Source organism: Chanos chanos, chromosome 4 (genome assembly GCF_902362185.1).
Source record: "Chanos chanos chromosome 4, fChaCha1.1, whole genome shotgun sequence".
Taxonomy (NCBI): Eukaryota; Metazoa; Chordata; class Actinopteri; order Gonorynchiformes; family Chanidae; genus Chanos; species Chanos chanos.
This window is the reverse complement of record NC_044498.1, coordinates 12,313,627-12,338,905: the sequence shown is the minus strand read 5'-3', so window position 1 is coordinate 12,338,905 and position 25,279 is coordinate 12,313,627. Positions and strand designations below refer to the sequence as shown.

The following is a 25,279-nucleotide window of genomic DNA, read 5'->3' as shown; positions in this document are numbered from 1 at the left end:
AAAGCAGTTCTCTGGTTTTCTTATCACAGTCATCAGTAGACAACATTGTCAGTAAAGCAGGCAAAAGTAGGCAAACAAAGTAGGCACAATGAACTTCACAGACAAAGAGGGACGGACATAACAAACAGGTGCCGACGTGTCAAAGGGAAAGAGTGGGTGATGTGGAACTTTCGCAGTGCAGTGTGAAATGAACAACAGGAGGCCTGACACATTCAAAGTCAAGGTGAACACCACCGGATGGATGTTTATAACTCCCATATAAAGCCTTTTGGCCCTGTCACCTTCCCAAAGGACCCGAACACCCCCTCCACCAAAAAAAAAAAAGAAAAAAAGAAAAAGAAAAAGAAAAATCAGTTAAGCTACCAACAGTCTAGTGAGCAAATCACTGCTCAGTAATGACACTGAAGCCTCAAATAATACAAATTTCTTAAACAAGGAAGGAAAATATTTATTTGCTCTGTAGTTTTACAGACAGTGAAAAGCATTTCATACAAACAAAATGTTCAGTTTAAAGATATGAATATACAAAACTGTGAAAAATGTTGTACATCGAAGGCAATACAGTTTTTTTTTTTAAATGTTTGCATAGTTAATGCTGTGAATGCTATCCTGAGTTACTGACAGCTCATCTTTACAGAGATAAGATTCTTAGAATAGTCGTCTGTTTCAGTTATCATATCTAACACGTTTGGCTTCTCTGAGTAAATGGATAGAATTGTTTGGTTTAAGGAATAAAAGAGCATACATATATACCACCTGTACCAGGCATTTACTAAGGTTTACATTCTAAGGCATACAATTTGTGAAGGTACATAAAATGAAACTGTCTATATGAATTAACTAGAAACTGATATTTGCACAAATATGAGTGCAACAGTTGTATTAGTGAACTGCAGAGTAGTGAGACAAGTTCTGCTGCTTATACTGGATGATTACTGTGTTGTGTGAGAATGTGTTTTCAGTGATTGTCTAGTTTTGAGGCACTGGCTTTCCTAATTCCATTCAACTACACTTCCTACAAACATGAACACCTACATCAAGACAAGAAATGAAAGAAAAAAAAATATGGCATTTGTGAGAACTATTCACTTCTTACTAATTTTGGAGACAGACAGGACTTGCATGGTCCAATTGCGGTCTTATGGCACCAAAAGAATGGAGGGGGGTGGGGGGGGCAAAGATTCATAGAAAGTGCAGAAACTGTTTAGTTGTTACTGGTAAAATGTAACTCACTTTAAGAAACACGTGAAGAAGCAAGGGGCAGAACCACCCCTGCTTCTGCACAGTTCTAGGTTGTGTTTGGCAGAGACAGAGAGGATAGTGGAGACACTGGTTGTGTTCCTCTGAGTGTGTGTGTGTGTGTGTGTAAAACGGCTCAGGCCTGCAGGCTGGGGCTAGACTCTGGCCCTAACGGGGGCCTGTTAAATTCAGAGAAGAGTGCATCGCTCCTTGAAGCTCTTCTTGCTTTTTCCACTCTTCTTCTCTTTTTTGTCCTTGTTTTCTGACATCTTTTTTGCTCGTACTTCTCTCATCAAATCAAAGAACACCTAAGAAAAAAAAAAAAAACAGTTTATAAACAAACAAATAAATAAAGGTTTGCCAGGATGCTAGTTATGAACTGAGTATGGTATATAAACAATACTAATGAAGTATTTCATATTTGACTCAAGATTATATAAATATGGATGCTTTTACAAAATTAGCATTTTCTGAAGGTTTTCAGATACAATCTAAACGTATCACTCCGCTTTCCTGTCTGCATAACACCATTCATTTGGTCTTATTTCCTTCCGCAGCGGACTGCTTTGTACGTGCTGTCGTCACGGTGAGTAATCTGACAGTTTTGATGACTTTACAGATGTGAAAATATGGGAAGGTAATATATCTATGTGGTACCTTGTCCACATTGGCTCGTGTTTTAGCAGAGGTTTCCACATACTGTACACCCCACTCTTCCGCTCGTGCCCGCGCCTCATCCAGGGACACCTGCCTGCGGTCTTCCAGGTCTGATTTATTCCCCACCAGCAACAGAGGAATCTTGTCCTCCTCAGCTTTCACCCGCAAGATCTGCTCTCTGAGTGTAGCCATGCACACGGTTTTATCGTCACATACACAGCGGCACGTAAAGTAGGTAAAAAGCATAATTAGGGTGAAGTAATTGATGGATAACTGAAATGCAGGTCTGTGTATTTATTCTGTTAAGTTTTGGCAGGGGGCAGACACCTGAACTCTAATGTTGAACTGAAGGACTCGGACTCAGTGATGGAGAAGACCAGCAGAAAGCCCTCCCCACTGCGGAAGTAGTTGTCCCTGATGGCGGCGTAGTCTTCCTGTCCAGCCGTGTCCAGGATATCGATCTGAACCTCTTCTCCATCCAACACCACCTTCTTCCTGTAGCTGTCTGCCTTTGTGGGCTCATAATCCTCTACAAACTGGGGAAAAGATAAATGATATGTTATGAGGTATGATATACACACACACACACACACACACACCTTATACAAGTTTGTCCCATGTATTAACTTTCTGTGGGTATAGCACCGAACGTATAAACTACATCCAAGTTTGGATTCAAACAGTCAAAGTAGAGAGTGTGGAAAGAAACTCATTGAGAGTGACTTAAGAGTGATGTTGCACAATTACAAATATCCAGTAAAGCTGGTGGATTAAATCAAAGGTCATGTCTATTTATGGTGTATAATTCTCACCTCGTCATACATGAACTGCAGGGTGAGGGCTGATTTCCCTACTCCTCCACTGCCAACCATGATGACTTTGTGCAGGGCCAGGGAACTCTGTGTCTTACTCTTATTGGCTGCCATGGCTGGATTGCTCCTACGCTTCCAATGCCACTGTCATCAACCACTCCTACCACCTTCAGCAATGCACAGACACCATACTCTAATGTTTTACAACAAAGAAGTCTCAAATAAAAGATGCTCTGCTTCAAATGGAGGATGGACGAGCAGTATCTGCATAAGCTGTACTCTATAAACATGACAGTTTAAATGTAGGAATTGTAATATAACTCTACGAACTTGTCTTCAGTAAAATGAAATGCATTTGATGCATAAGAACATTGATGAGAGACATGATGCTCAGCATGGTAATATTAGAAAAAGAGAGCCTTTGGTTTCACTCTGTCAATTTGAACAGAACCAAATTATCTATCTAAAGTTATGCTACATGTTCACTTCAACTTTCAAAGGTTTGTTGGGTCTCTGGCACAACACCTTAAACTGCTGGCTTCACTACAGGAGTACAGCTTGAGTGTTTAGTTTACTGACACTGACTGCACACCGTTTTGCTGATTCAAGCATGCTTTTAGTTAATATGTCTGGCTAAAGTTATGTAAGTTTATAAAGTTGGTCACCAAACTCAGTAATATACTCAAAGGGACTGCCAGTAGTTTCGGTATCTAAGTGTTAGGTCTGCTCTCTTTTTAATTCAGTTTTACATTGGATTCATAGACAGCATCAGCAACCCACATATCAAATATTTGCTCTGTACAAGTTGTCAGAATAAACCTGAATACAATAATGTTTATATAGTCAAAACTGTAAAGCCGTTTTTCAATTCTGAGAGCATTCTCTGCTAGCTGAAGTGAGAGATTAATGTATGTAATCAATCTTAAAGCGTGAGATCTTAAAAGGAACATTTGGGTGGCTAAAGTCTGGGTTAGTGGAAGAAGTCCCTATCCTCAGATCATGTGCTTGCAATAAACTGAAACTGCTCAAATATTTACTTATATTACGGTTAGAGTGTGTATCAGCGTCATAAAGAAACTGTTCCTCGCTGCACTGCTCAACCCACTGCCGTCGGTGGAATTGTGGATTTCCAATGGATTTGAAAGGTTAAAAGTCTCACTTTTCCATCTCTGAAAAATTTATATGAATCCCCCAAATTACTCTAACATGTTAACTGATCAAATTCAAATCTGACCTCTTGTGTTGGAAGGTTTAATATCGTACAGACAACAGTTCAGCAGCTCCCTGTTACATTGGCAAACGAGCGACTAACAGACTTTTGTATTGTGAAAGGTTACATTTAACTGCTTCGGGCTTTACAACGATGCGGATTTACAACGATCCACATAAACTGTTCAGGAATTCACATATTGCTGCATAAAATGTACAGTACTTAACATATTCTTCTCAAATATTAGCTGTTTCGGAGCCCTTCAGAGGCCACCACCCCTTCCTTATTGTGCTACGAACACCAGCCTACTCTTCTTTTGATTGGTTAAATGACTAGTAAAAGAAGGCAACCATGCTGCATCTTTTTTATGAGTGGCCCTCAGTCGTGTCAATCGAATGACGTTACCACAAAGGGAGCGTTGGTTTGCTCGAAGTAATGTTCAACAGAATTTCCAGAGTAGTCTTTATAAACATACAGTGCACATAAATAAATTTAATAAACTTAATATAAAACAAAATAATTAAGAGAGCTCACCGTTCGCCTACCTTAAGATGTATGTTTTGTAATGGTTGACTTGTCGTTAAAACATTTAACCTCGACACCATAAAAAGTCCAACGATTCCGACGCGGCTTCTTTGCCCCACCTCCCGGAAAAACAGGGAGGGGAAACACAAGGGATGTGATGTCATAAACTATATCGATGATTTCAATTAAATTGTCAGTCCGATGCGACAAAGTGTATTAGGCTATTCCCAGTATGTCCTTCTTAATTAAGCGTCACTTGATTTTCTTGTCACTGAATGTGTGTAACCTGACATAGCCTAATTATTACAGGAAGCCTAAGTACACTATCAATGTCATCAGAAATGTACTCATAGACGCAGAAAAGTTAACAAATAGGGTGATTTTTTTGTCGAAGACACCCAGAACAAAAAGATGAGATTGTTACATCTTGGGTTTTGTATACCTAACAGAGCAAGTGGACTTCACATAAAGATATTGCACATTGTCTGAACATCCAGGAACCTATCACTATCGATGATAGGGTTGAACTGAATACGTAATATGTGCATTTGTGTTGTAACAAGAAGTTTTTTGATAATTGCAAACTCTAACATCACAAGCGATGCAGGTAGTTTTATTATAAATAACTAAAAAATTAGCTGACCATTTTAAAATAATGTAGCCTAATTTCCCTCCAATTTATAGCAAACCTTATGACTGTTATATATCACATTTAGATCCAACCATAACACATCGTAACTTTACAAAAAATATATACATTTTTTTAAAGTCTCTTAAACTTGCAAACAGTAAGAAGCGCTCGTCATGATTATTCACAAACATTCAGCACATGCATTTTTCTAGCTGCGCATGCTTAGATTAATAATAATGACAATCACAGAGTTTAATTTGTATTAAGAACATTTGATTGAATAGCTAAACAGTACTACATCCTACACACGGACCTTACATAGTGTGACGTAGTATAAGTATGGTTCACCACAGAATGAAGACCAGTTCCTCTCATGTATTATGACTTTATCTGATCTGATGCAGTCAAGTAAAAATTGTACCACTTATACAAGAAAAAAAAAACTCAACTGTATATTATTTTTTCATTACTTAGTATGGAGGCCAACCAATTTGTGCAAAATAATTATTTAACTAGAAACATGAAGACAGAGGCATTAACCAGGTATGGAATTCTCCAGATTCCAGTGAAATCACGGGGACACTGGGAGGCCGAGGCTTGGGGACAAGTGTTCACTTTATCTTTCAGTTTGACGTCCAGAAAGGTACAGACCTGCTGGAATGTTTCATTACATTCAACTGCTCCAAATCTCAACGGCATACCAGCACATGGGAACACACTCCCTGTTTATACTGCATATGTCAAGCTAATGGAAGTCCTAAAACTCTGTTTGACCATCCATAACATCGTGTTATATGTATGTGCAGTACTGTTTAGCCACGCTGGAGTATTATGTCTCTACACGTCAATGTTTCATTGGAAGTGCTAACCAGTTTGCATGGCAGCGTGCACAAGTCATGAAATAACAATTACAAAGACCCTCTCTGTTAAGTATACTTAAGTTATTGCCAGGATGTAAGTGACCTTAAAAATATTTAAAACACTCACCTCGTTCAGTTCTCATCTGGTCTGAGATGTATTTTGTGAGTGAAAAGATTTTGCTGTGCAATTTTAATGTATTTTGCAAGCGCAACAAAGCGCATGCAAACCAAGGCATCATGATCTGATACCCAGGAGTCTTAAAGTCTTGTAGTGTTTGCCATGTTTGATCTCAGAAACGTCCGTTATTTTCTTCTCGAAACAACATTTGTTTTAAGCGTGTGTGAGCACAACAAAGGCATCTTAACCATTGGGGTCTACTTGACATATAGAAATATACTGAAGACTTCGGTGACCGCAGCAACCTCGCAAAATCGTGATCTCACTTGCCTACAATATGCACTCTACCTGCAGTAATTTAACATGTAAAAGAAAGCATTGCAGTTTTAACGTTTTGCAACGTAGCTGGGCACGCCTATTATACAATAGGCATGCACTGATCATGAATATGACATTGTTGGTAATTGAATATTTCTCTCTGCGCTCCAGCGAGTCAAGTGCCTACGGAATCACGACGGAATCACAGCTTTTAAGCTTTGCGTGAAATTGATAGAACTCAATTGCAGGACAGCTGGTATGGCATGATAAATATTAAAATGCATCAATTACTCAACGAAATTTAGCAAGTAACTAACTTCCAAAATGGCCACACTCTTTGTCTTCCTCTGAAGTTCAAGGCAAAAGTTGCACTTGAACATAATCTTGAGAAAAAAAAGAGAGATAGGTCAAACTACATTGTTCACAGGATCTTAGGGTTAAAAAAAGATACTGTAAAAATTACATCACTTTAAATTTCATTGAACTGTTTAACATGGGAGGAGACATGAAACAGCAAATATGTTTACAGCCTGCATATCTCTATTCCAGAACTTGTAGGCACACTATTTTTACCTAGTCTAAATCCTTTTCAGTAGTGAAGTGTATTATGCAGCCCTTATAATTTGGTGATATTTTAAAATATCACATCATGTCAACGTCATATCTTAATAAATTAATTGCTATACAAACTTAAGAGAATTGGATTTGAAGTTTATACAGATCCCTCTGGCAGGCCGTGTCTCTTCACTTTATATCGCATAGGTTTCTAGGAGTGGTTTAGCAGAGTCACTGGTGCATCTTTTTAAGGTAAGATACTTTTTGGGAAACATTTTGCAAACGAAAGACACTTCTTTAAGAAGACTTTGATGAAAGGTGTAGATTTAATGGTGTAGGCTCTCTTGGATCCGAGGCCCAGATTAATCGCATGTTTCATATTTTACCACCGCTGGAGGTCGCCATTTAATCTGTTCAGGAGCTACACTAGCAGACTGGTTGTTCTGCACAGAAGTACCCTGTGGTGCAGATTGACTAATTATGATTACTACACTGTTACTACTGGAAATATTGAATAAACCTATTACTTTGTAGGTGCGTGGTCATATGACTTCAACAGGACAATTCTCTACAAGAAACTACGATCATGCAGCCTTCTTCAATGTCACAGACCGCATGTCTTTATGCTAGAATAATTTTCCGTTAAACCAGAAAATTGGACGGCAGCAGCAGCAATAAGAACAATAATAAATAACAACATATTCTCAGGGATTCCCTGAAACAGGAGAATTCCTTTTCACCAATGCCGATCTGTGTGCCCAGAAATAGCCTAACCTCGTGAGGCTTGGTTGGTCAGTCTTTATGATTTTTTCCCCTGGTGATTTATAAAGTACACACTATGAACATAATAATGAGGACATCTTCTCTACTGGACACAAGCAATGTATTTATTGGCAGAATGACCGTTCAAATTGAATTTCTCGATTAACGAAAATGAAGCAGTGTCCCGGTCGTTAAATGACATACAGTGAAAACCACAAAAACTGTAAATAACAACATAACCCCATCTGCTCCTTTGTGACTACACTCATTTCCAGCCTTGTGCACTTGCGCTCATTTTTCCGAGATGTGCATACGTATGTGGGAAGCAGAGTGGCGCTCTTTGACAAATCAGAATATTTGGCTACGTTCTCCGAGCAGCGTGAGAGAGAATGATTCTACGAAAGCGGCGCATTGCGTGAAAATTTAAAGTTTTTTTCTATCATGTGCACGAACGTTTATAGCATAAACATCACTTTACAGTATATGTAAATTCTTAAAATATTGCACTAGCCCATTAAACGTAAATAATCAAAACTCCTAAAAGTAATGTTTAGTGCTAAACATTTAAGCAGGTGACAGATCTGATCCGCCACTGCGACAGTCAGGATGTATTCAGAGGGCACAATTCCACCACAGTCTGTCACAAATACGTATGTGGCGAGATGTAGAAATGTTCTGAATAGGAAGGACAGAAAGCATACAGCCTACTGCTTTAATAACAGTTTGTATTGAAATATGTTTGTAAGTCATACCGCAGCGGTCATGAACAAATGAATAAAAATTCCACCTTGATTCACAGGAGCCATACATTGCAAAGTACTTTTTTGTAGTAAGGATGACAAAAACAGGCAGTTTATGTCGCCTATACACTTTCTTATTGCACACTTTTCACTAAACAGGTGTGAAACCTTTCAAGCATTATATCAGTGGAACATATTTATTCACCGTATAGGCTAAATATGATTCGCTCCTTTATTATTTGGAAGTCGCTTTAAGTTTGCTTTAGGCATAATCCGCTATAGTAGAGTCTCGTTGGTGGATAATCCCACGTGGTCTGAACTCCTGTATAAAAGTTTCAGACTATAGAGGCACAATGTCGAGATTGCCAGAGAAAAGGCTGGTCTTACGAGCGCATCCCTGTACACTTAAAACTATGAAGAATCATTTAGACAACGTAAACTGGAAGTCATTAAATCAAAAGGCGGACAGAGCTCAATACTGAAGACATCAACGAAAGACGGATGACAAATTGGAAACGGCATTGTGCGACAAAATACTTCAGTAACTGGGGTTTCTTTCACCTTTTTTCGAAATGGAGCTTTTTGAATGACTACTGTTCAGCAACAGATCAGTCGGATGAAATAGTCACTCAGTTAAAAAAAAGAGTGATATATACATACATATGTATATTTGCTTTTTGTTATTTTGATATTCGTTGTGATCCCTTCATTCAACCATGCCATGACGCGTCAGGCATTACGCTAATGTGTCACTCATGACATAAGAGGTGGTGATTTTAAGATCTCCAGACAATATTTCTGTTCTCGAGGATTTGCAGCTGAGGACACTAAGTCGACTTCAACATTTTGTTAGAGAAAACGGGACAGCACCGACTGGGGTATTCCTCTCCTGCGTTCATTTTAGACTGACCAAAGACCTACTATTAAAGGAATCTATCAAAGACAATTCAGGCAATGTTTTTCAATATTTCAGACTGCATATAATACAAAACGCGTTTCGAATGGAGGACGTCACTTCATCAACTTTACGTCTACAGAGTGGATATAACAACTTGATTCGTTTATTATTCTCAGTTGTCTTCTTTTCTGTTTCTGTTTGACGGAGTCGAGTCGGGGTCTCTCGAGGATTTCGAGTTGAAGGCTATTCTTACCTAATATCTAAGAATCAACGGACCACAGTCAATCAGTCGCGTTTATTATTGACTTTTAAAGAAAATGAGAAAGTTTATTTTGAACGTGTTTTGTTTTGTGGCTTGCGTTCTCTCCATTCGCTGCACTCCGGCACCAGAGACAGAAAGTCAAACAGTGTCCCAGGAAAGTTGCGCATCTTGCGGTCTCAGCCTACCTGAGGAGTCAAGAAAAACGGACAAAGATTTTTTGGAGGCTGTCAAAAGACATATTCTAAGCAGGTTACAGATGAGGGAGAGACCCAACATCACCCATCCCATCCCAAAGGCGGCGATGGTTACTGCTTTACGGAAACTGCATGCTGGTAAAGTGCGAGAGGATGGGCGAGTAGAAATTCCAAACCTGGACGGACACGCCAGTTACAGTAATGAAATCGAGGAGGAAACATCAGAGATCATCAGTTTTGCTGAAACAGGTGTGTAAATTTAAAGCAGTTTATGCCATATTTTGAGACTTAGAAAAGCACACAATGCGCAACGAAGTCTTTCACTTTGTGTTAAGTGCAATAGAGAGAAAAAAAAAATCAAGATGTTAGTCAGAGGCCGTCCACTTAATTTTGACAAAGGCTTTCTGGGGATTCATATGCTGAAGTGACAAACAGATCTTCTTTTTCTGATTTTAAACTACTAAATTTAGACTATAATGCTCCAATTTGTGTGTGCGTGTATGTGCGTGATTGAGCTCCCATAAACTTCTTTCAGTGTGTGTCATCTGGTTTAGAATAGTTGGCGGTGAGAAAAGCCAACATAATAACTGGCAACAAAATATCTGTTATTAAACAGTCTGTACAAGTCTCTTGCAGAGTTACAGCACATAGCCAAAACATTTTTATGCAAGTGAAATATATTAAGTAAAAATATTAAGCAAAATATAATTTAAATATATTATATATAACAGGCTACAACACGCTAGTCAAATACACAAAAATGATGCTTAACATATGACTAACCTTTTCACGGCGTGAGGAATTATTTTCATTATTATATTTATCGTAAGCAGATAATAGGAGAAAATTTGAAATATGTATTTTAGACGTGTAAAAAATTTGAGAGCTGTAAAAAGTTTTGTTCTTCACAACAGTCAAGACGAAAAAGAGCCTCTGAGTTCTAGCTTGCCTTTAATTATCTTAGAAGGAAAAAATCCAAATACACTGAACGTTTATGGTACCACATCCTTATCATGAGATTTTTTATTGCATGTCAAACAATTCAAAGTACACAGTTTAATTAAATAAAGTGTAAATGTTGGATTATTCCGTACACTTACCTGACTGACCCGACACGTCCTGTTTAGTAAGATTACGGGAGAAAGTGCAGAGCACGAACTCATGTACATAAATCATAAATGTATTTAGTCATATTTTCACATATTTTCTCGGAGGTCCTTTGAACCTTTGTGGTATGTTCCTGTGTGGCCCTGGCTGCTCTTTGCTCTGTGCTTGTGACCATAGCTTTTAGCTGGCTGGGTGATTGGTACAAACACTCAGGGTCCTGGCTGCCCACAGGGCATGGCACAGTGACAAGTTCTGGGAACAATTTACTGAGATGCCTGATGAAGGAAGCTTGAAATAACCAATGGTGCCACATGCCTTGTTCAAGAATGTTCAGTTTCTGACTTCCGGAACGGCAAAATAATCCTTTTGGTTCCACTGGTCGCTATAAAGATCCAGTTGAATTTTTGGTAGATCATCTCACCATAAATGACATTTATAGAAGATAAAGTTGAGTTGACCTCACTGTGTGTACCTGTTCTTGGCATATGGAAGAATATGAAGCGAAAGCAATTCACTAAACGGTTGTGTTATTGCTTGTTTAAGATTTGAGACATTGTATGGTATCACTGGTGTAATATTGATTTGTGGAGATATTGAGTGTATGAGGTGGTTGGACTGGAGTACAGGCTAGCGTTGTGAACCCATTTGCACAGCAGCTCAGCTGGTTGCTTTGGTGTCTCATTTGAATGCAGGGTGACCCAGGGACATGGCAGCTCTGGAAGATTTCCAGAACCTTCAAGAGGATTTAGCGGCTTTGAGAATGGTACTGTCAGTTTGTCTCTGTGTTGGCACTTTCTCTGTGGTGGCCTAATGAGTTCTGTATGAGATTTGCAATGAGCTCTTTTAGTGTGAAGTCACAGGTGAGGGCCTTTGCCTGAACAACATCACCCTTTAGACTGCCACTGGGTCTTATATGCTTATGGCTGAAGCATCTATATATATAAAATGCATGAAAGTACACAAAAAAAACTAAAGAACAAACTTTATTTTCAGATTAAGGACTGGATATTTATCAACATTCCTGCGTTTTTCTTCTCTTTCTGCCGCTCCAACTCCAGTTTCATTTCTGGTGCTGCAGTGTTACTGCTTCTCTGTGCAGGTAGTAGTTTGTGTTTGAGAGATGAAGACATTGAATAATGTCAAAGGGATTATCTTGTTGGAGGTCAGTGCAGGTGAGAGCATGCTTGGGCTGCTTCAGTTGTGTCTGATTGTGAGGTCCACCCAGGTATTGTCTGACGTAGGAGCTTAGCTGTCAGAGGTGCTGACCTCACAAATTTGTCTTTCTCTCCCCATTCTCTCATTCATCACACTTGACAGCTGTCCTACAGGCTTTTTGGTGTGGTCTGTAAGCTCTCATTTCGATGCTGGAGTGAGGAATGGATTAATTACAGAGGAGTAAACAGACCTGAAACAGTGGTCAGAAGAATCTGTAAAACCTTGCAGTAACACGAACAGTAACGCCTTGTGTCTGGATACTACATTAAACCTACAGGAGTGATCACAGTTCCCTGCTGTTCCAAGTATAGAGTATAGAGGTCAAACAACACAAGACCTTAGATTCTATTTTCCCCCCTTTGATCAAAACCTAGTTTTGCTTTCATATCCTCTTTACGGGAATTACCCAGTTCTGTAGGGAAATGCAGCATGGGTACATTAAACACGCTCAGCTGGAGAAATGTAAGAGAGGTCATGTTCAAATGACTCAAAGAGCACATCGGGAAGCAGGAGGGAATTGCCCAGTTAGAGAACTGCATAATGTATCGGCCTGTGTAACAAGTGTCTAGACAATCTCTCATTCTCTCCTGGTGTGTTCAGTGGCAACACAAAATGAGCTCACTTGCACTACAACGGCACTGCATGGTTTCTTACGTACTGGGCTAGGTCATATTTCTTTTTTTAGTTCTATGCTCAGTCTAGCAAACTCTCACTCTTCATATTAAGTAAAGACAGTGCCTGTGTACTCATAGCTGAACTGCATCAGTACCTCTGGAATCTACCTTTCATTTTCACAAGGCTAGATTCACTGACATACTAACAAAATGTACTGTAACATATTTGTAATGATATGTATGAAAGTTACATGAACAAATGATAGATAGATAGATAGATAGATAGATAGATAGATAGATAGATAGATAGATAGATAGATAGATAGATAGATAGATAGATAAAAGAAAGACACAGAGATAGATAGATAGATAGATAGATAGATAGATAGATAGATAGATAGATAGATAGATAGATAGATAGATAGATAGATAGATAGATAGATAGATAGATAAACAGACATTATTGATCCAAAACGCATTTGATTTATGATTGCACTTGCAAGGTATGCACCTACTGTAAAGTGAGGCATTTAATTTTTTCAGATTTTTACAGCTTTTCCTCTTTAATTTTGAGACGATATTTAAGGGTCACTTTCTGATAATCCATGTAGGAGCGTTCAATCTTACTTGATGACAATGTCTCATGAGCCAGCTCACTTGACAGACAGGTAAAGTTCACGTTTTAGTGCAAGTTCATTGAGTACATTCAGTTTTACTATTTATTTTATGTTTGTTATCATAAGTCCCGTGTAATAACACATGAGACAGTTCTGAGCCACACAGTAATGACAATGCATATTGTTCATATGTAAATACGCAGGTGTTAAGGACACTTACTGTGAAGTGGGAGTGAGTGATCACAAGCTGACCTGAAGAGGTTCTTATATTTGCTCATATTTGTGTATGATAAATACAATTCTTTCCCTTTGAAGTCTGGATGGGCATTCAGCCAGAGCGCGTGCACACACACACACACACACACACACACACACACACACACACACAGAGACACACACATACAGGCAGACAGACACACACACACACACACACATACACACACACTCATGCGTACACACATACGTACGCACACACTCATGCACAAGCACAAATGCACGTACACATGCTGTTGTAGGTTGCCAGTTTCTGTGGTGACCCCATAAATGCCTAATGTCATGTAAATGGCTTTTTCTGCTTGATCATGCTTTCACTGTAAAGCCGTATGCTGAATGTTTGGCTGTACCACACATTTCCTTTGACATCACAGTGCTCATTGTGCTGTCTGGAAGGCTTAGTAAACTGCAGCTCACTGCGGCTTTCACAGAAAAAGCCTTTGAAGCTTTGTGCTTGGCCCTCAGAAGCCCCCTTTTCTCATCTCCGCTGGCACTGAGGGCCAGCTGGGCTTGACCCCAGAACCATACTGTCATAGTGCCCGGGACCATGTGATTCAGAGATGAGAAAACGGAGAAAGACCAACCAGAGAGACCAAGACCTTCTTATCAAACCGCTAAAGCCTGTTAACTCTGCAACTCAGTTTCCTTGGACCTTAAAGTAGAGCCATAGGAATCTTGGAATCTTGAGAGAGAGGCTAGATAGAGAAGGAGACTTAAGACAGAAAGAGAGAGAGGGAGAGAGAGAGAGAGAGAGAAACAGAATGGGAGGGGGTGGCAGCGGAACAGGCTCTGACATCTCCCCCCACCCACATTGCCTTTAATGTGCAACACTAACACCATCCAATCCCTTTAAGTTAAAGTGTTCTCAGTTTTAGCGCCCATTCAACCAAATGAGAGAGACCTGGTGCCTCTCTGCATGTTAATGCGTGCTACTCACAATCCAAACACGGGCATTATCCTATAGTGACACCACAGTGTAGCAGGTTCAGTGAGTGCATGCGGAGTGCATCTCCTCTGTGCCTGTTGAGTAACCCCCACGCATAAATTAAGCCGTCTCTTTTCACTTTCCTCTCTTTCAGATGACGTGTTATCATCCAAGTCCAGTCTGTTCTTCGTGATCTCCAATGAGGGGAATCAGAACCTCTACGTGTCCCAGGCCAACCTGTGGCTGTACTTCAGGCTGCTGCCCACGCCACTGGAGAAAGGCGCGCGGAGGAAGGTGACGGTGAAAGTGTACTACCAAGAGCCTGGGCTGGGCAGCAAGTGGAACCTGGTGGAGAAACGAGTGGACTTGAAGCGCAGCGGCTGGCACACCTTCCCCCTCACCGACGCCATCCAGCTGGTCTTCACCAAGGGCGACCGCCGTCAGAACCTGGACATACGGTGCGACGGCTGCGAGGACATGGGAGTCCTGCCCGTGCTGGTGAACTCCGCCGACGAATCGCACCGGCCGTTCCTGGTGGTGCAGGCCCGGGTGGCCGACAACAAGCATCGCATCCGTAAGCGTGGTCTGGAATGTGACGGCAGCAACAGCTTATGCTGTAGGCAACAGTTCTACATAGACTTCCGTCTCATCGGCTGGAACGACTGGATCATCGCTCCATCTGGCTACTTTGGGAACTACTGCGAGGGGAACTGCCCGGCCTACATGGCGGGCGTTCCGGGCTCGGTCTCGTCCTTTCACACGGCGGTGGTGAACCAGTATCGCATGAGGGGTATGAGTCCAGGCTCCATGAACTCCTGCTGCATCCCCACAAAACTTAGCACCATGTCCATGCTCTACTTTGACGACGAGTACAACATTGTAAAACGTGATGTGCCCAATATGATTGTAGAGGAATGTGGATGCGCTTGAATCTCACTGTTTAAATATGGACTGTGGACAGAGAGATACGGCAAAAGAAAAGTAAAAGTAAAAAAAAAAAAAAAAGTAATATTTATGTACATCTGCAAACATCTACAACTACAGTCGTCTACACGCCCGATACACTTAAATGCATGCACAAATTCTTGTACATATATTTATATTTGTTGATATCTCTTGGTAGAAGCATTTATCCGTTATGCCAACATGTGATTCAGTTCTGTTTTATGAACACAGGTTTCCATGTCAAAGGGATGAGAAAGATATCTTTTTTTTTGCCATTTCTTTTCTACTATTCTTAAAATGTAGAATTCTAAAAAAAAAAAAAAAAAAAAAAAAAACTCTCAGAGGGAGAAGGAAGAATCTGTAGAAGCTGAATGAAGGAGGTTTACTGGGACTGCCAATTGCAACCGTACCACTGCCAAAACTTACGTCAAAACATTTCTGCCCAGAATTACACATAAAAGCACTGACCAACTTACCACTTATTCAAATCAACATCAGCACTTCCTTCAAAGAATACATTCAGAACTAACTGCAATATTAAAGGTTCTTTCTTTTCCACTTTTAGAACAGCCTCCGGACACAAAGATTTCATAATTTTGCGATACCTGGTAGAACCCCTTTTTCTGTTTTTTTTTTTTTTTTTCTTGTTGCATTTTTTATGGCGAAAAAGGCCTCACCACAGAGAAACATAAGCAGACACTCTGATACAATACTGAGGCTTTGTATAAAACATGAGACATGTCTCTTAGTCATGTTCTGGGAGTCTGACTGTTCACGTGACAAGCTGTTCGCAGGAAGCAGGGGATGAAACTTATGGTGCGTTGCTCTCGTTCTGTTCCTGCCTCCTGTGATGTTACAGTGCCCTTCTTCAAAAAAAAAAAAAAAAAAAAAAAGTACTTACGCAACAGAAAGAAATATTATCACTTGTCTCAAGTTGCCATATCGCTCAGTCGACTAGGGGTGCAGCACAGCACTTGCAGAATTCCTAAATGCACATATTATAGCACTTGCAGACTGAAAATGCCTTTAAAGGGTACTGCGTGGCGCACCTGTCCTTCCTCACAATCCTTCTTCTTTTTTTTTTTTTTTTAAATAAGTGCCGCACAACTATGCAATGTATAGTATTGACCCAACACCCAACAAATGAAACTTTAGCTACTAGTTATAAACTATCAATACTTGAAATGTAATCTTTCGCTTCCTCCTCAAAGCGGATGGTTGTTACAATATTTGCACTGAAAAAAAAAAGTTGCGTGATTAGTTAAAAAGAAACTGCCATTGAAAAAAAAAAGTTATTTTTATAGAAACAAATTGAACTCTGTTAAAATGTACTATACCTAATCATGGAACCAAAGAGGCCAAGAATTTAGCTATTATTAGATGGTGATGCCATCACATTTTGTGTAAAAAATTTGTGATCAAGAGAGAGGCCTAAACACTGTATCAGGGTACGATGTAATGGATTCCATTTTCAATTCAATTTCCTTTTTTTTTTTTATTTTGTACAGTAGACAAATTGAATATTTCATATTTTTTCATCAACTTTAATATTTTTTCAGTTTTCTATTTAATACTAGGTCCTATTCCAGAATCATTTAGAATCAAATACATGTCATCTCTGTACAGCTTATGTAAGATAAAAATGCTTTTAAAATATTTTGTTCTTTGTAACTGTTATAAAATAAATTTCTTATTCTCCAGTAACATTTGTCTTTGCTGATTATATTTTCAATACAGTAGCATCTGATTTGAAGTCTGATTATATACGTACACACACACACACACACACACACACACACACACACACACACACACACACATATATATACACATACATATATATATATATATATGTATGTGTATATATATATGTATGTGTATATATATATGAGAAGTCCAGATTACATGAGACTCCAGTATGCAAAAGAACTGAAAGTCAGACATGTAGCTTCAGTCTAAAACTGACACACGATCGGCTGTGTACTGCCTCTGAAAAACAGTGCCTTTTCGCTGAGGGACTTAGAAAGTTCTGGTACCCCTACTGCATTACGATGAGGAGCTCAGTGCTGACAGGCCACTCACATAGACAGAGAAACAGGTAGACAGAAAGAAAGTGCTAATTACAGCTGAGTGAGTCTCGGTCAGGCCTCAGAGGTCAAGCAGCTGTTATTTGGTCACACACCGCTTGACTGGAAAACTGGAGCCCATACCAGTCTTTCACAATGCATTAGCTGATACTACTGTCTCATGTTACACCTTAGCTTGCTTTGTTATAGTTTTTTTCTGTCATTTTAAGACTGTGGCAATTACAAGCTGAATGGCGGACGCCTCCCATATTCCCAAATGTCAGCAAACTTTAGGACTGCTCCACGTCGCCTAAGGCCTCTCAAAACATTGCCTTTAACATCTGCCTAGTGAAAAAGCCCCAACTATATCAGAGTGCATGGTGAAGCAACTATACCTCCTAACCAGCCATGCTTGGCTTGTGCCACCCGAGTTACTGAATGTAGAATCTGGGACGAAAAAAATGAGAAGGAGGGAAAAGGCAAGCAGAGACTGAAGTGGAAAAGGAATGAAAAGAGAGAGATAGAGCGAGAGGAACCGGTGACCAGAGAGAAACATGCAAAGAAAAAATCTCTCTGATCAGGTGTGCTGTGCAGCCTGAAGGGTCTGTAGAGTGGGCCAACTTAACAGGCTGTTTATCCTTCAACTGAGCATTAGGGAGTCTATCTTTGCACCTGGTATGTTAATGACTCAACAGCACCTCAGGCCACACTGAACAACACTGGCCTACATGCTTTTAGCAAAATTAAAGAGTATGATTCAAAAGCAGACAGACAACCAGAATGAGTGTTTTGTCAACAACATCAACCAGGGATAACACGGGTCTGTCATGCAGCTTTTAACTGATTGATTTATGACAGGTGGGACACATTCATTCAGCTTTTAACTGATTGATTTATGACAAGTGGGACACATTCATTCAGTGTTTCATGAAGTGAGGAAACAGCACAACACAACAACCCAAATCTCTTCCACACACTGTATCATAAAACATTATGAAGTGCAAAGTGTCAAAATTATGTCACAAACAAGCACAAACACAAGCACTTTGCCTTCTTGATGATAATAACAATAATAAGTAGAAGAAGAAGAAGAAGAAGAAGAAGAAGAAGAAGAAGAAGAAGAGGAAGAGATAGAGGACATTATTGCTCCACTCAGTTGTATATTTTTATACAATATTTCTGTATAATATGGTGGTATATATAAAATCACTTACAATAACCTTTTTCAAAGATTTATACAGGACAAAAATGAACTTGTCTATTAATCAAGAAAATCTATATTTGTCCTGTTGTCCCAGAAAACGTGTCCCAAAGCACTAAATTATCTGACAAAGGCATAAACCATTTTTAATATTTTGTGCCCTACCTAAATATATTTATTCACTTGGGTAATAGAGATTTCAGCTGAATTTCTAGGCTGAATAGCATATGCAACAACAGGTCAAAAATTCTATCTAATTAAGAAAGAAAGTTCTTAGCCTTAAAGTGGTTTTACAAAGGATTTTCTTTCCATATCTCACGTGGAATTTCCCCATACAATCACAGCAATGACTCCTTTGTTCTGGCTTTCTTTTGTTTTTAGCACTGAACTCTAAAGACCCTTTACATTGTGCTACATTCCCCTCTAGTTCTCCTTCATTCGTCATTCGAATAGGGCTCCACAAACAGACTTCAGTTTTCTTTTTTTTTTTCTTTTTTTCTTTTTTTAAATGTGGAGGACATGCCACTTAAAAATGCACAGAGATTACATTGTGTTCAGAGAAGTGAGGCATTTTTTGCTCAACCACCATCACCGTGAATGCACAGGTCTGTGGTGCCACCATCCACTCAGAGTTTAGGAGAAAAAAAGCGACGCAGAAAAGCAGAAGAACAGAAAAGATGAAGAGATATAGCTAAACCAGATGGAATATCAACGACAGAGGAGGAATTTTCCCACATGTCAGTATCTCTGAGTCTGTATGTTATGGAATAGATGCAAAACATCATGGTCGCGTCCAACAGTGGAACACAAGAAACGGCAACAGTGAAAAAACAAAAGTGATATTTTTACTGCTGCTGCTATTTATTTATTTTTTTATGTCTACTCTTTTCCACACTTAATTATGCTGTTCATTACAGTCCCTAAACAGATTAAAGAAAAATACGGTAAAAGTAGAAAAGTTAGAGACATATGTAAAAGAGAAACCAATGAGAAATATGTAAAATAGACACCAATGTTTCATTCTGTGAGAAAAATAGCAGAAAAGAGATGGAATCCCAGTATTCATGGAAGTTCAGATCTCACTGCCAGCTTCACAAAGTTAATTGGCTGTGTTTATTTTTTGCCTGAGTACTTTGACATGAAAAAATTCTGCAAGGCAAAAATGTTTGGAAATCTTGCTGGGAAGAGTCCTGCTTGAAAGGGTTTTACTGTTATTTACTTTTCATTTTCATGAGCACAAAGTAAAAAATGACAGGAATGCCTTGCTTTAGTTATCAAAATATGTACATTTCAGTCTTTTTTACTCTCTGGAACAAAACACGACTGCTCAAGATGGACTGATATCTGGTCTCAAGAGTTTAAAATATTTTCCCCATTTCTTCAATTGCCTTCATCATTGGTGTCTTCCAAAGGATTTTCAAAGCATTCTTTTCTTTGAAGAGTTTGCTTCTAACAATAATATCGCTACTCACTTCTAACATGCCTAAAGATGAATTGCATCTAATAGGTATCATTTAGTTATTATTAGTCCCTTTCCTGTAGCTAAAGAGAACAGATTCAACATTTAATGACGACTAAACTAAGAGAAATCTTAAGGCAAGAACTTCCCTTGAGAATTTTTAGCGGATAGCATTTCTAATGGATTGAGAAGGATTGTTCTCTGGGTGGATTATTCTCTGATACAAAAATTGTTGCCTTGATGTGACTGAACTAAAAGAGAAGACTCATTGTAATCTTCATAATCATAGAAATAGGGAATTTGAAATGGTAGAAAAGTCTTGCTCATTTTTATTGTATTTCAGAGTTGCCCAAATTAATTACATGTAGGTCATTTGAGATACACGCTAGTCTGCTTATACCAATCAGATATTTTTTTTTTTAGTTATTTTCCATCATACTCATCTTTTCTTACTAGATCCTGAGCGCTGGCTTAAACCCAAGTGAAGAAAAGCACAACCTTGACAGACCATAGTACAAGATCGGACCAAACACTGTGTTGTGGTGTAGATAAAATTACAAAACAAAGTCTTCAGCCAAGATAATACGCCTTTGTGTCATGTAATGCCTTTTACAGGTTTACTGCGGGGCAATATCAGGTGGATTCCTAACAGAACTGCCAAACCCACAGTCCATCCAATTATTTCTAGAGACAGAATGAGGACATGAGTGCTTCGGGAATGACACAGTCTTCAATAACACAATACATTGGAGGGACTTTGCCCTATCACTCCGTATAATCCTTTGTGAAGGGGATGACCTTCAACTGCTATTCAAGCTTTTGACACCAGAATGATGGGCTGCCATCAAACTAAACAGGTAGATATGCTATAGAACTAAAGCTGGGCCCCTCATTGTTGTTGCTATGGGGATCCATTAGTGCTGCCCATATAACAGTTACTGCTTCACCACCCTCTACAATGTGAACATGCCTGTATTTGTAAACGCGCATAATATAAAACCATGTTGAGTCAGATTTTATGTATTTGAAGTTATTTTAATCATTTAATGTCACTAATCCCAAAATGAAAGGAATAGAAATGTCGTGGTGATTATCTTGTTGTTCCACATAGGTCAAGTAAACTGTCATTTATTGAGGCTGATCATTTTGGTTGTAAAGTACAAAGTTTTTCCAATAGTTTTTTTTTTTTTTTTTGGGGCATTTGTCTTTGCAGTGAGCTGTGAACACATCTGAAACTAAACTTAAATTAAGGAATTTAATTCAACAGTTAATCATCAGCATATTTCTCCTCATGTGTCTCAAGAAACAGCTGCTTTAAACATCCAGGAACCTAAATCTGAATGACTAAACCTGAGTGCTGATCCAGTGCTAAGATGGAAGAGACATCTGAGTCAGACCACAGGCATTCCGCTGCTCTCCACACCAGTGATCAGGACTTGAGGAGAGGTGACTGGAACACAAGCCCTGTTGTGACCACATAGCCATGTGATGGCTCTAAGAAAAGGTTAAAGAATGATAAGGAAATAATGGGTCACACAATGAAATGTCTTCAGTCTCTGAAAATAACCTGTGTGGTGGCAGTCACAGCACCGCTAGCTAGGAACAAAAGCACACTGTCTGCGAGTGAGCATACAGGGAGCAAAAAAAGTGGCACTAGCTTTATTAAGACGCGAAGGCTCTTCAGACACCAGGTTTTGATGCGAATTTTTTATCTTAAATATGTTATTGCAATTTATTACTTTGTTTGAAATGTCCTTTATTTATCCTTTATTCATCAATTCACTAATAGATCTGACAGGCACCTTAAATCGAGCTGTATTTTGGGGAGGAATGTCTTTGAAAAACTGAGGAAACGTATTTCTCATTCCATATGGAGGCACGTGATGGCTGGAATCTACTACCATTCTCATGGTTAAACCTGTATTCATAATTAGTGCTTTTATATGCTTGGTTGAACTCTTTATATACTCTAAGAGGCAGAATTACAGATTCCTTGGCCAAGTTGGAGGATTTGCTCAATAGAAGGCTGAAAGGGATTTTTAGTGCTTTTTTTTTTTAAAGCAGACGCTGAAACAAATGAATTGTGAAGCGTTTAAATATTTTTTCAAAATGATCTCTGTGTCAGATTTTTGGTCTAACACAACTGATTTTTACCTGTCTATAAATCAACCAGACACATGACTGGTTGAATGAGGCATATTGATGAAAGGCTCTTAGAAAAAACATGCTTTCCTCTGACATTCAGAGAGAGTGGAGCTGAGAGCTGGAAGCATATCCTTCAACGTGCTGCTCATTTTGTTCTTACTTTAACATATCTGTCACTCAGTTGGTCTGAGCCTGTACCCCGAGGCCATCGGTTAAGACGTTTCTGACATGAAGTATTCAGTCAGCATACACTTGTCAATAAACTTTTTATTATTGTGAGATGAACTGATAAATCAACAGAAATATTTATGTCATAAAGGCATTTTAATCATGATGGCCACGTGGCACACATCACAACCCGACAGTCCCAGATGGTTATACCTCATTTGAAATACACACCCATAACCACCTGTTGCTCTCTGAAAAATTCGAAAACATGGAGTTTTTCTTCTGCTCTGTACTTACAGCTGACATACTTAACTAAGCATAGTGCAGCGCCTTGACTGTACCTCTGTTATGTATAATAATGTAAGTTCAAAGGTTATAATGTGGCCCAATTGTATATGCCTGAGGATTTTGGCATCAGTGTGAAACCTCTTGCTTTCTGAACGGCCTGTGTGGGACATTGTGCCACCAAATGTTCCAGATGGTTCTCTGCTGCTTCTGAAACACTCGGCCTGATTCATGCATTTGGTTTCCGTTGATGTACAAAGCAGCGTCCTCCTTTCATGCATATTCATGAATAAAAGACGCTTGTTAGGAGTGACGACGGCCTCCTCTAATTTGAATATTCATAGGGAGTGAAGTTTGGGAGGGTGACGTCTGTGCAGCTCATGAATATTCATAGAAACTGTCCAAAGTTTTAGGGCTAACAGTTTTGTGCAAACAAATTTCATGGTACATCTGTGAAGGACACACCTCCTCCACTAAATATAATGAGAATAACTTATCAAAATGAGTTCTCTTTTCTGCATGATTGCAGCAGATGCTGTCCTATTGTAGTATCCATCAGTGTGAAGATACGGGTGACCAACAGGATTATGACAAGTTTTAATAACACGCTTATTAAAGATTCATAAAACAAATAGCAATTTGAGTGGATTTTGGAGCGCTCCATGCCCAGGCACTTTAGACTACTAGTGATAGAAGAAAATCTTTATATGGCGATAACTGGTTAGTTTTTAACTGGTTACTTTGAAGCAGTGCAGAGAGAATAAGACAATTAAACACGTACTAAATAATGATCGCAAATGACTGATATTTTATGTTGATTCTGAATGGAGATATAAACACGTGATCAGAATAATAGTAAAAATAAAATTCAAACTTGAATACTAAAAATAGTGAAAAAGGCCATAAGTACTTCTAAATGCCAAAATGATTCTTGCCACATCTAGGTGTAGCCCAATTTGAGGTCAAATAAAAAAGAATCTTACCGAAAATTGGGTCCAAATAAACAAAGGATTATTTCAACATTATATCCTACCAGTAGTATTTGTGTTATGTGTCTGATCTGACCAAAAGAACAGTAACAGAAAAGTATTAGTTTTGGTAAGGAGTTAATCACTAATCCATGACTTAGAAAAAAGTCAGAGAAGACAGTCCACAGAAAAAGGTCCAAAATATAGCTTGCTTAAAGTGATTTACAGCATCATGTTTTTGTAAGGCAACTAGATTGTTCCCCTGTGAGAATTTGAAATATGCCTTAGGCAGTTTTTGTGGTGTTCTCTTGAAGGACCCTGATGATTTAAAACACACCAGGGGGCTCAAACCCCGGACATGTCTCGGCACATACTGAAGGAATCAGGCACGAAGGGTTAAACTTTCCAGGGAGCATGGCAGCCACGTTTTCCTTAAATTTCTATTTTTTCCCCCCTACATATGCTTCACTAGGGCTCATCAAATCTGATTCTGTAGAGCGCCTATTCCTACTGGCTTTCATATCAGCCAAATGAACTAGTCTCTGATTGGTGAAGAAATGCAAACAGCTTTTGCCGCAGGTTTGAAATAAAGTCTCAGGGCATAAATGATTCGAGACTCTTGACCTGCGGTAGAGGATTTGAGGAGCTCTGTTCTGTACCATGCTTTCACCAGACCACAGGAACACATATTTCTGAGTGTTTAAGCTTTTATTAACCCTAGAGGTTAGGCCTTTAAGACGTAATTCAGGTCGCTCTTATGACTTTTAGGGGCACCCAAGGGCCTGGAGCATGGGGCATATTCCCACACAGTGTCCACCCCCCCCCCCCGCACCCCCCTTCCCACCCTTTGCTGATCTTGCTTTTTCTCAGCGAGCCATCGAACTTGGCACACCTGCCACGACTTTGGCATGATGGGCTGCCATTCCTGTGTCAGCTCTTTGCCTCCAGTGTATATGACTAGCAAGGACGTGCTCAAGCTCACCGGGGTTGTTATTGTGCATTTGGAGCCTTAGACAGACGGCCTGTTAGAATATCACATTGTTGGAATTCGCCTTAACACCTGAGGATTAACTCTGCATTCCTGATAGGTGCTGATCATGGTGCGGAACACTGACGTGTGTTGTTTTTGTGGGGGTTTGACCCACCGCAGAGTTAAACCCTGTGCTGCAGAATTCTGCCTAGTTTAGGCAATGCCTTGTGTACACCTCCAGCGTGCTTCACAGAGGTCAGCCACAAAACAGGCGAATTACGCGACAGCCGAGGCCTCACAGCTCACTAATCTCCTGGTATGAGTGACTTCATCTGTCAAGAAGGCAGTAGTCTTAAAGATTGTACAACACATACCACTAAAAGGGCTGAAATTATCTCGTGGAGGGACTATGAAATGCCATTAGCCTCTTACAAGGACAAGAAAAATATTGTCTAAATGTTGTTTCTTGAAGAGTTATATGCTAAGTACTTTTAGGAGAAAAAGTTTTAAACAGAAGTCGCTGCTTTGCACTCTTTTTTC

General features: G+C 39.4%; 2 protein-coding genes across 2 annotated transcripts; one reads left to right on the top strand and one right to left on the bottom strand.

The window, feature by feature from the left end:
• Nucleotides 1–438: 438 nt before the first annotated feature.
• Nucleotides 439–4,555, bottom strand: ralbb (v-ral simian leukemia viral oncogene homolog Bb (ras related)). Its single transcript, XM_030771104.1, has 5 exons — nucleotides 4,464–4,555; nucleotides 2,709–2,875; nucleotides 2,224–2,432; nucleotides 1,897–2,074; nucleotides 439–1,547 (listed from the first exon to the last, which is right to left on the bottom strand). The coding sequence occupies exons 2-5, from the start codon at nucleotides 2,820–2,822 to the stop codon at nucleotides 1,428–1,430; spliced, it is 621 nt and encodes a 206-aa protein (XP_030626964.1). The 5' UTR covers nucleotides 2,823–2,875; nucleotides 4,464–4,555; the 3' UTR covers nucleotides 439–1,427.
• Nucleotides 4,556–9,642: 5,087 nt separating this feature from the next.
• On the top strand, nucleotides 9,643–15,462 carry LOC115810066 (inhibin beta B chain). The gene is made up of 2 exons (XM_030771977.1): nucleotides 9,643–10,030; nucleotides 14,687–15,462. The coding sequence occupies exons 1-2, from the start codon at nucleotides 9,643–9,645 to the stop codon at nucleotides 15,460–15,462; spliced, it is 1,164 nt and encodes a 387-aa protein (XP_030627837.1).
• Nucleotides 15,463–25,279: the final 9,817 nt, after the last annotated feature.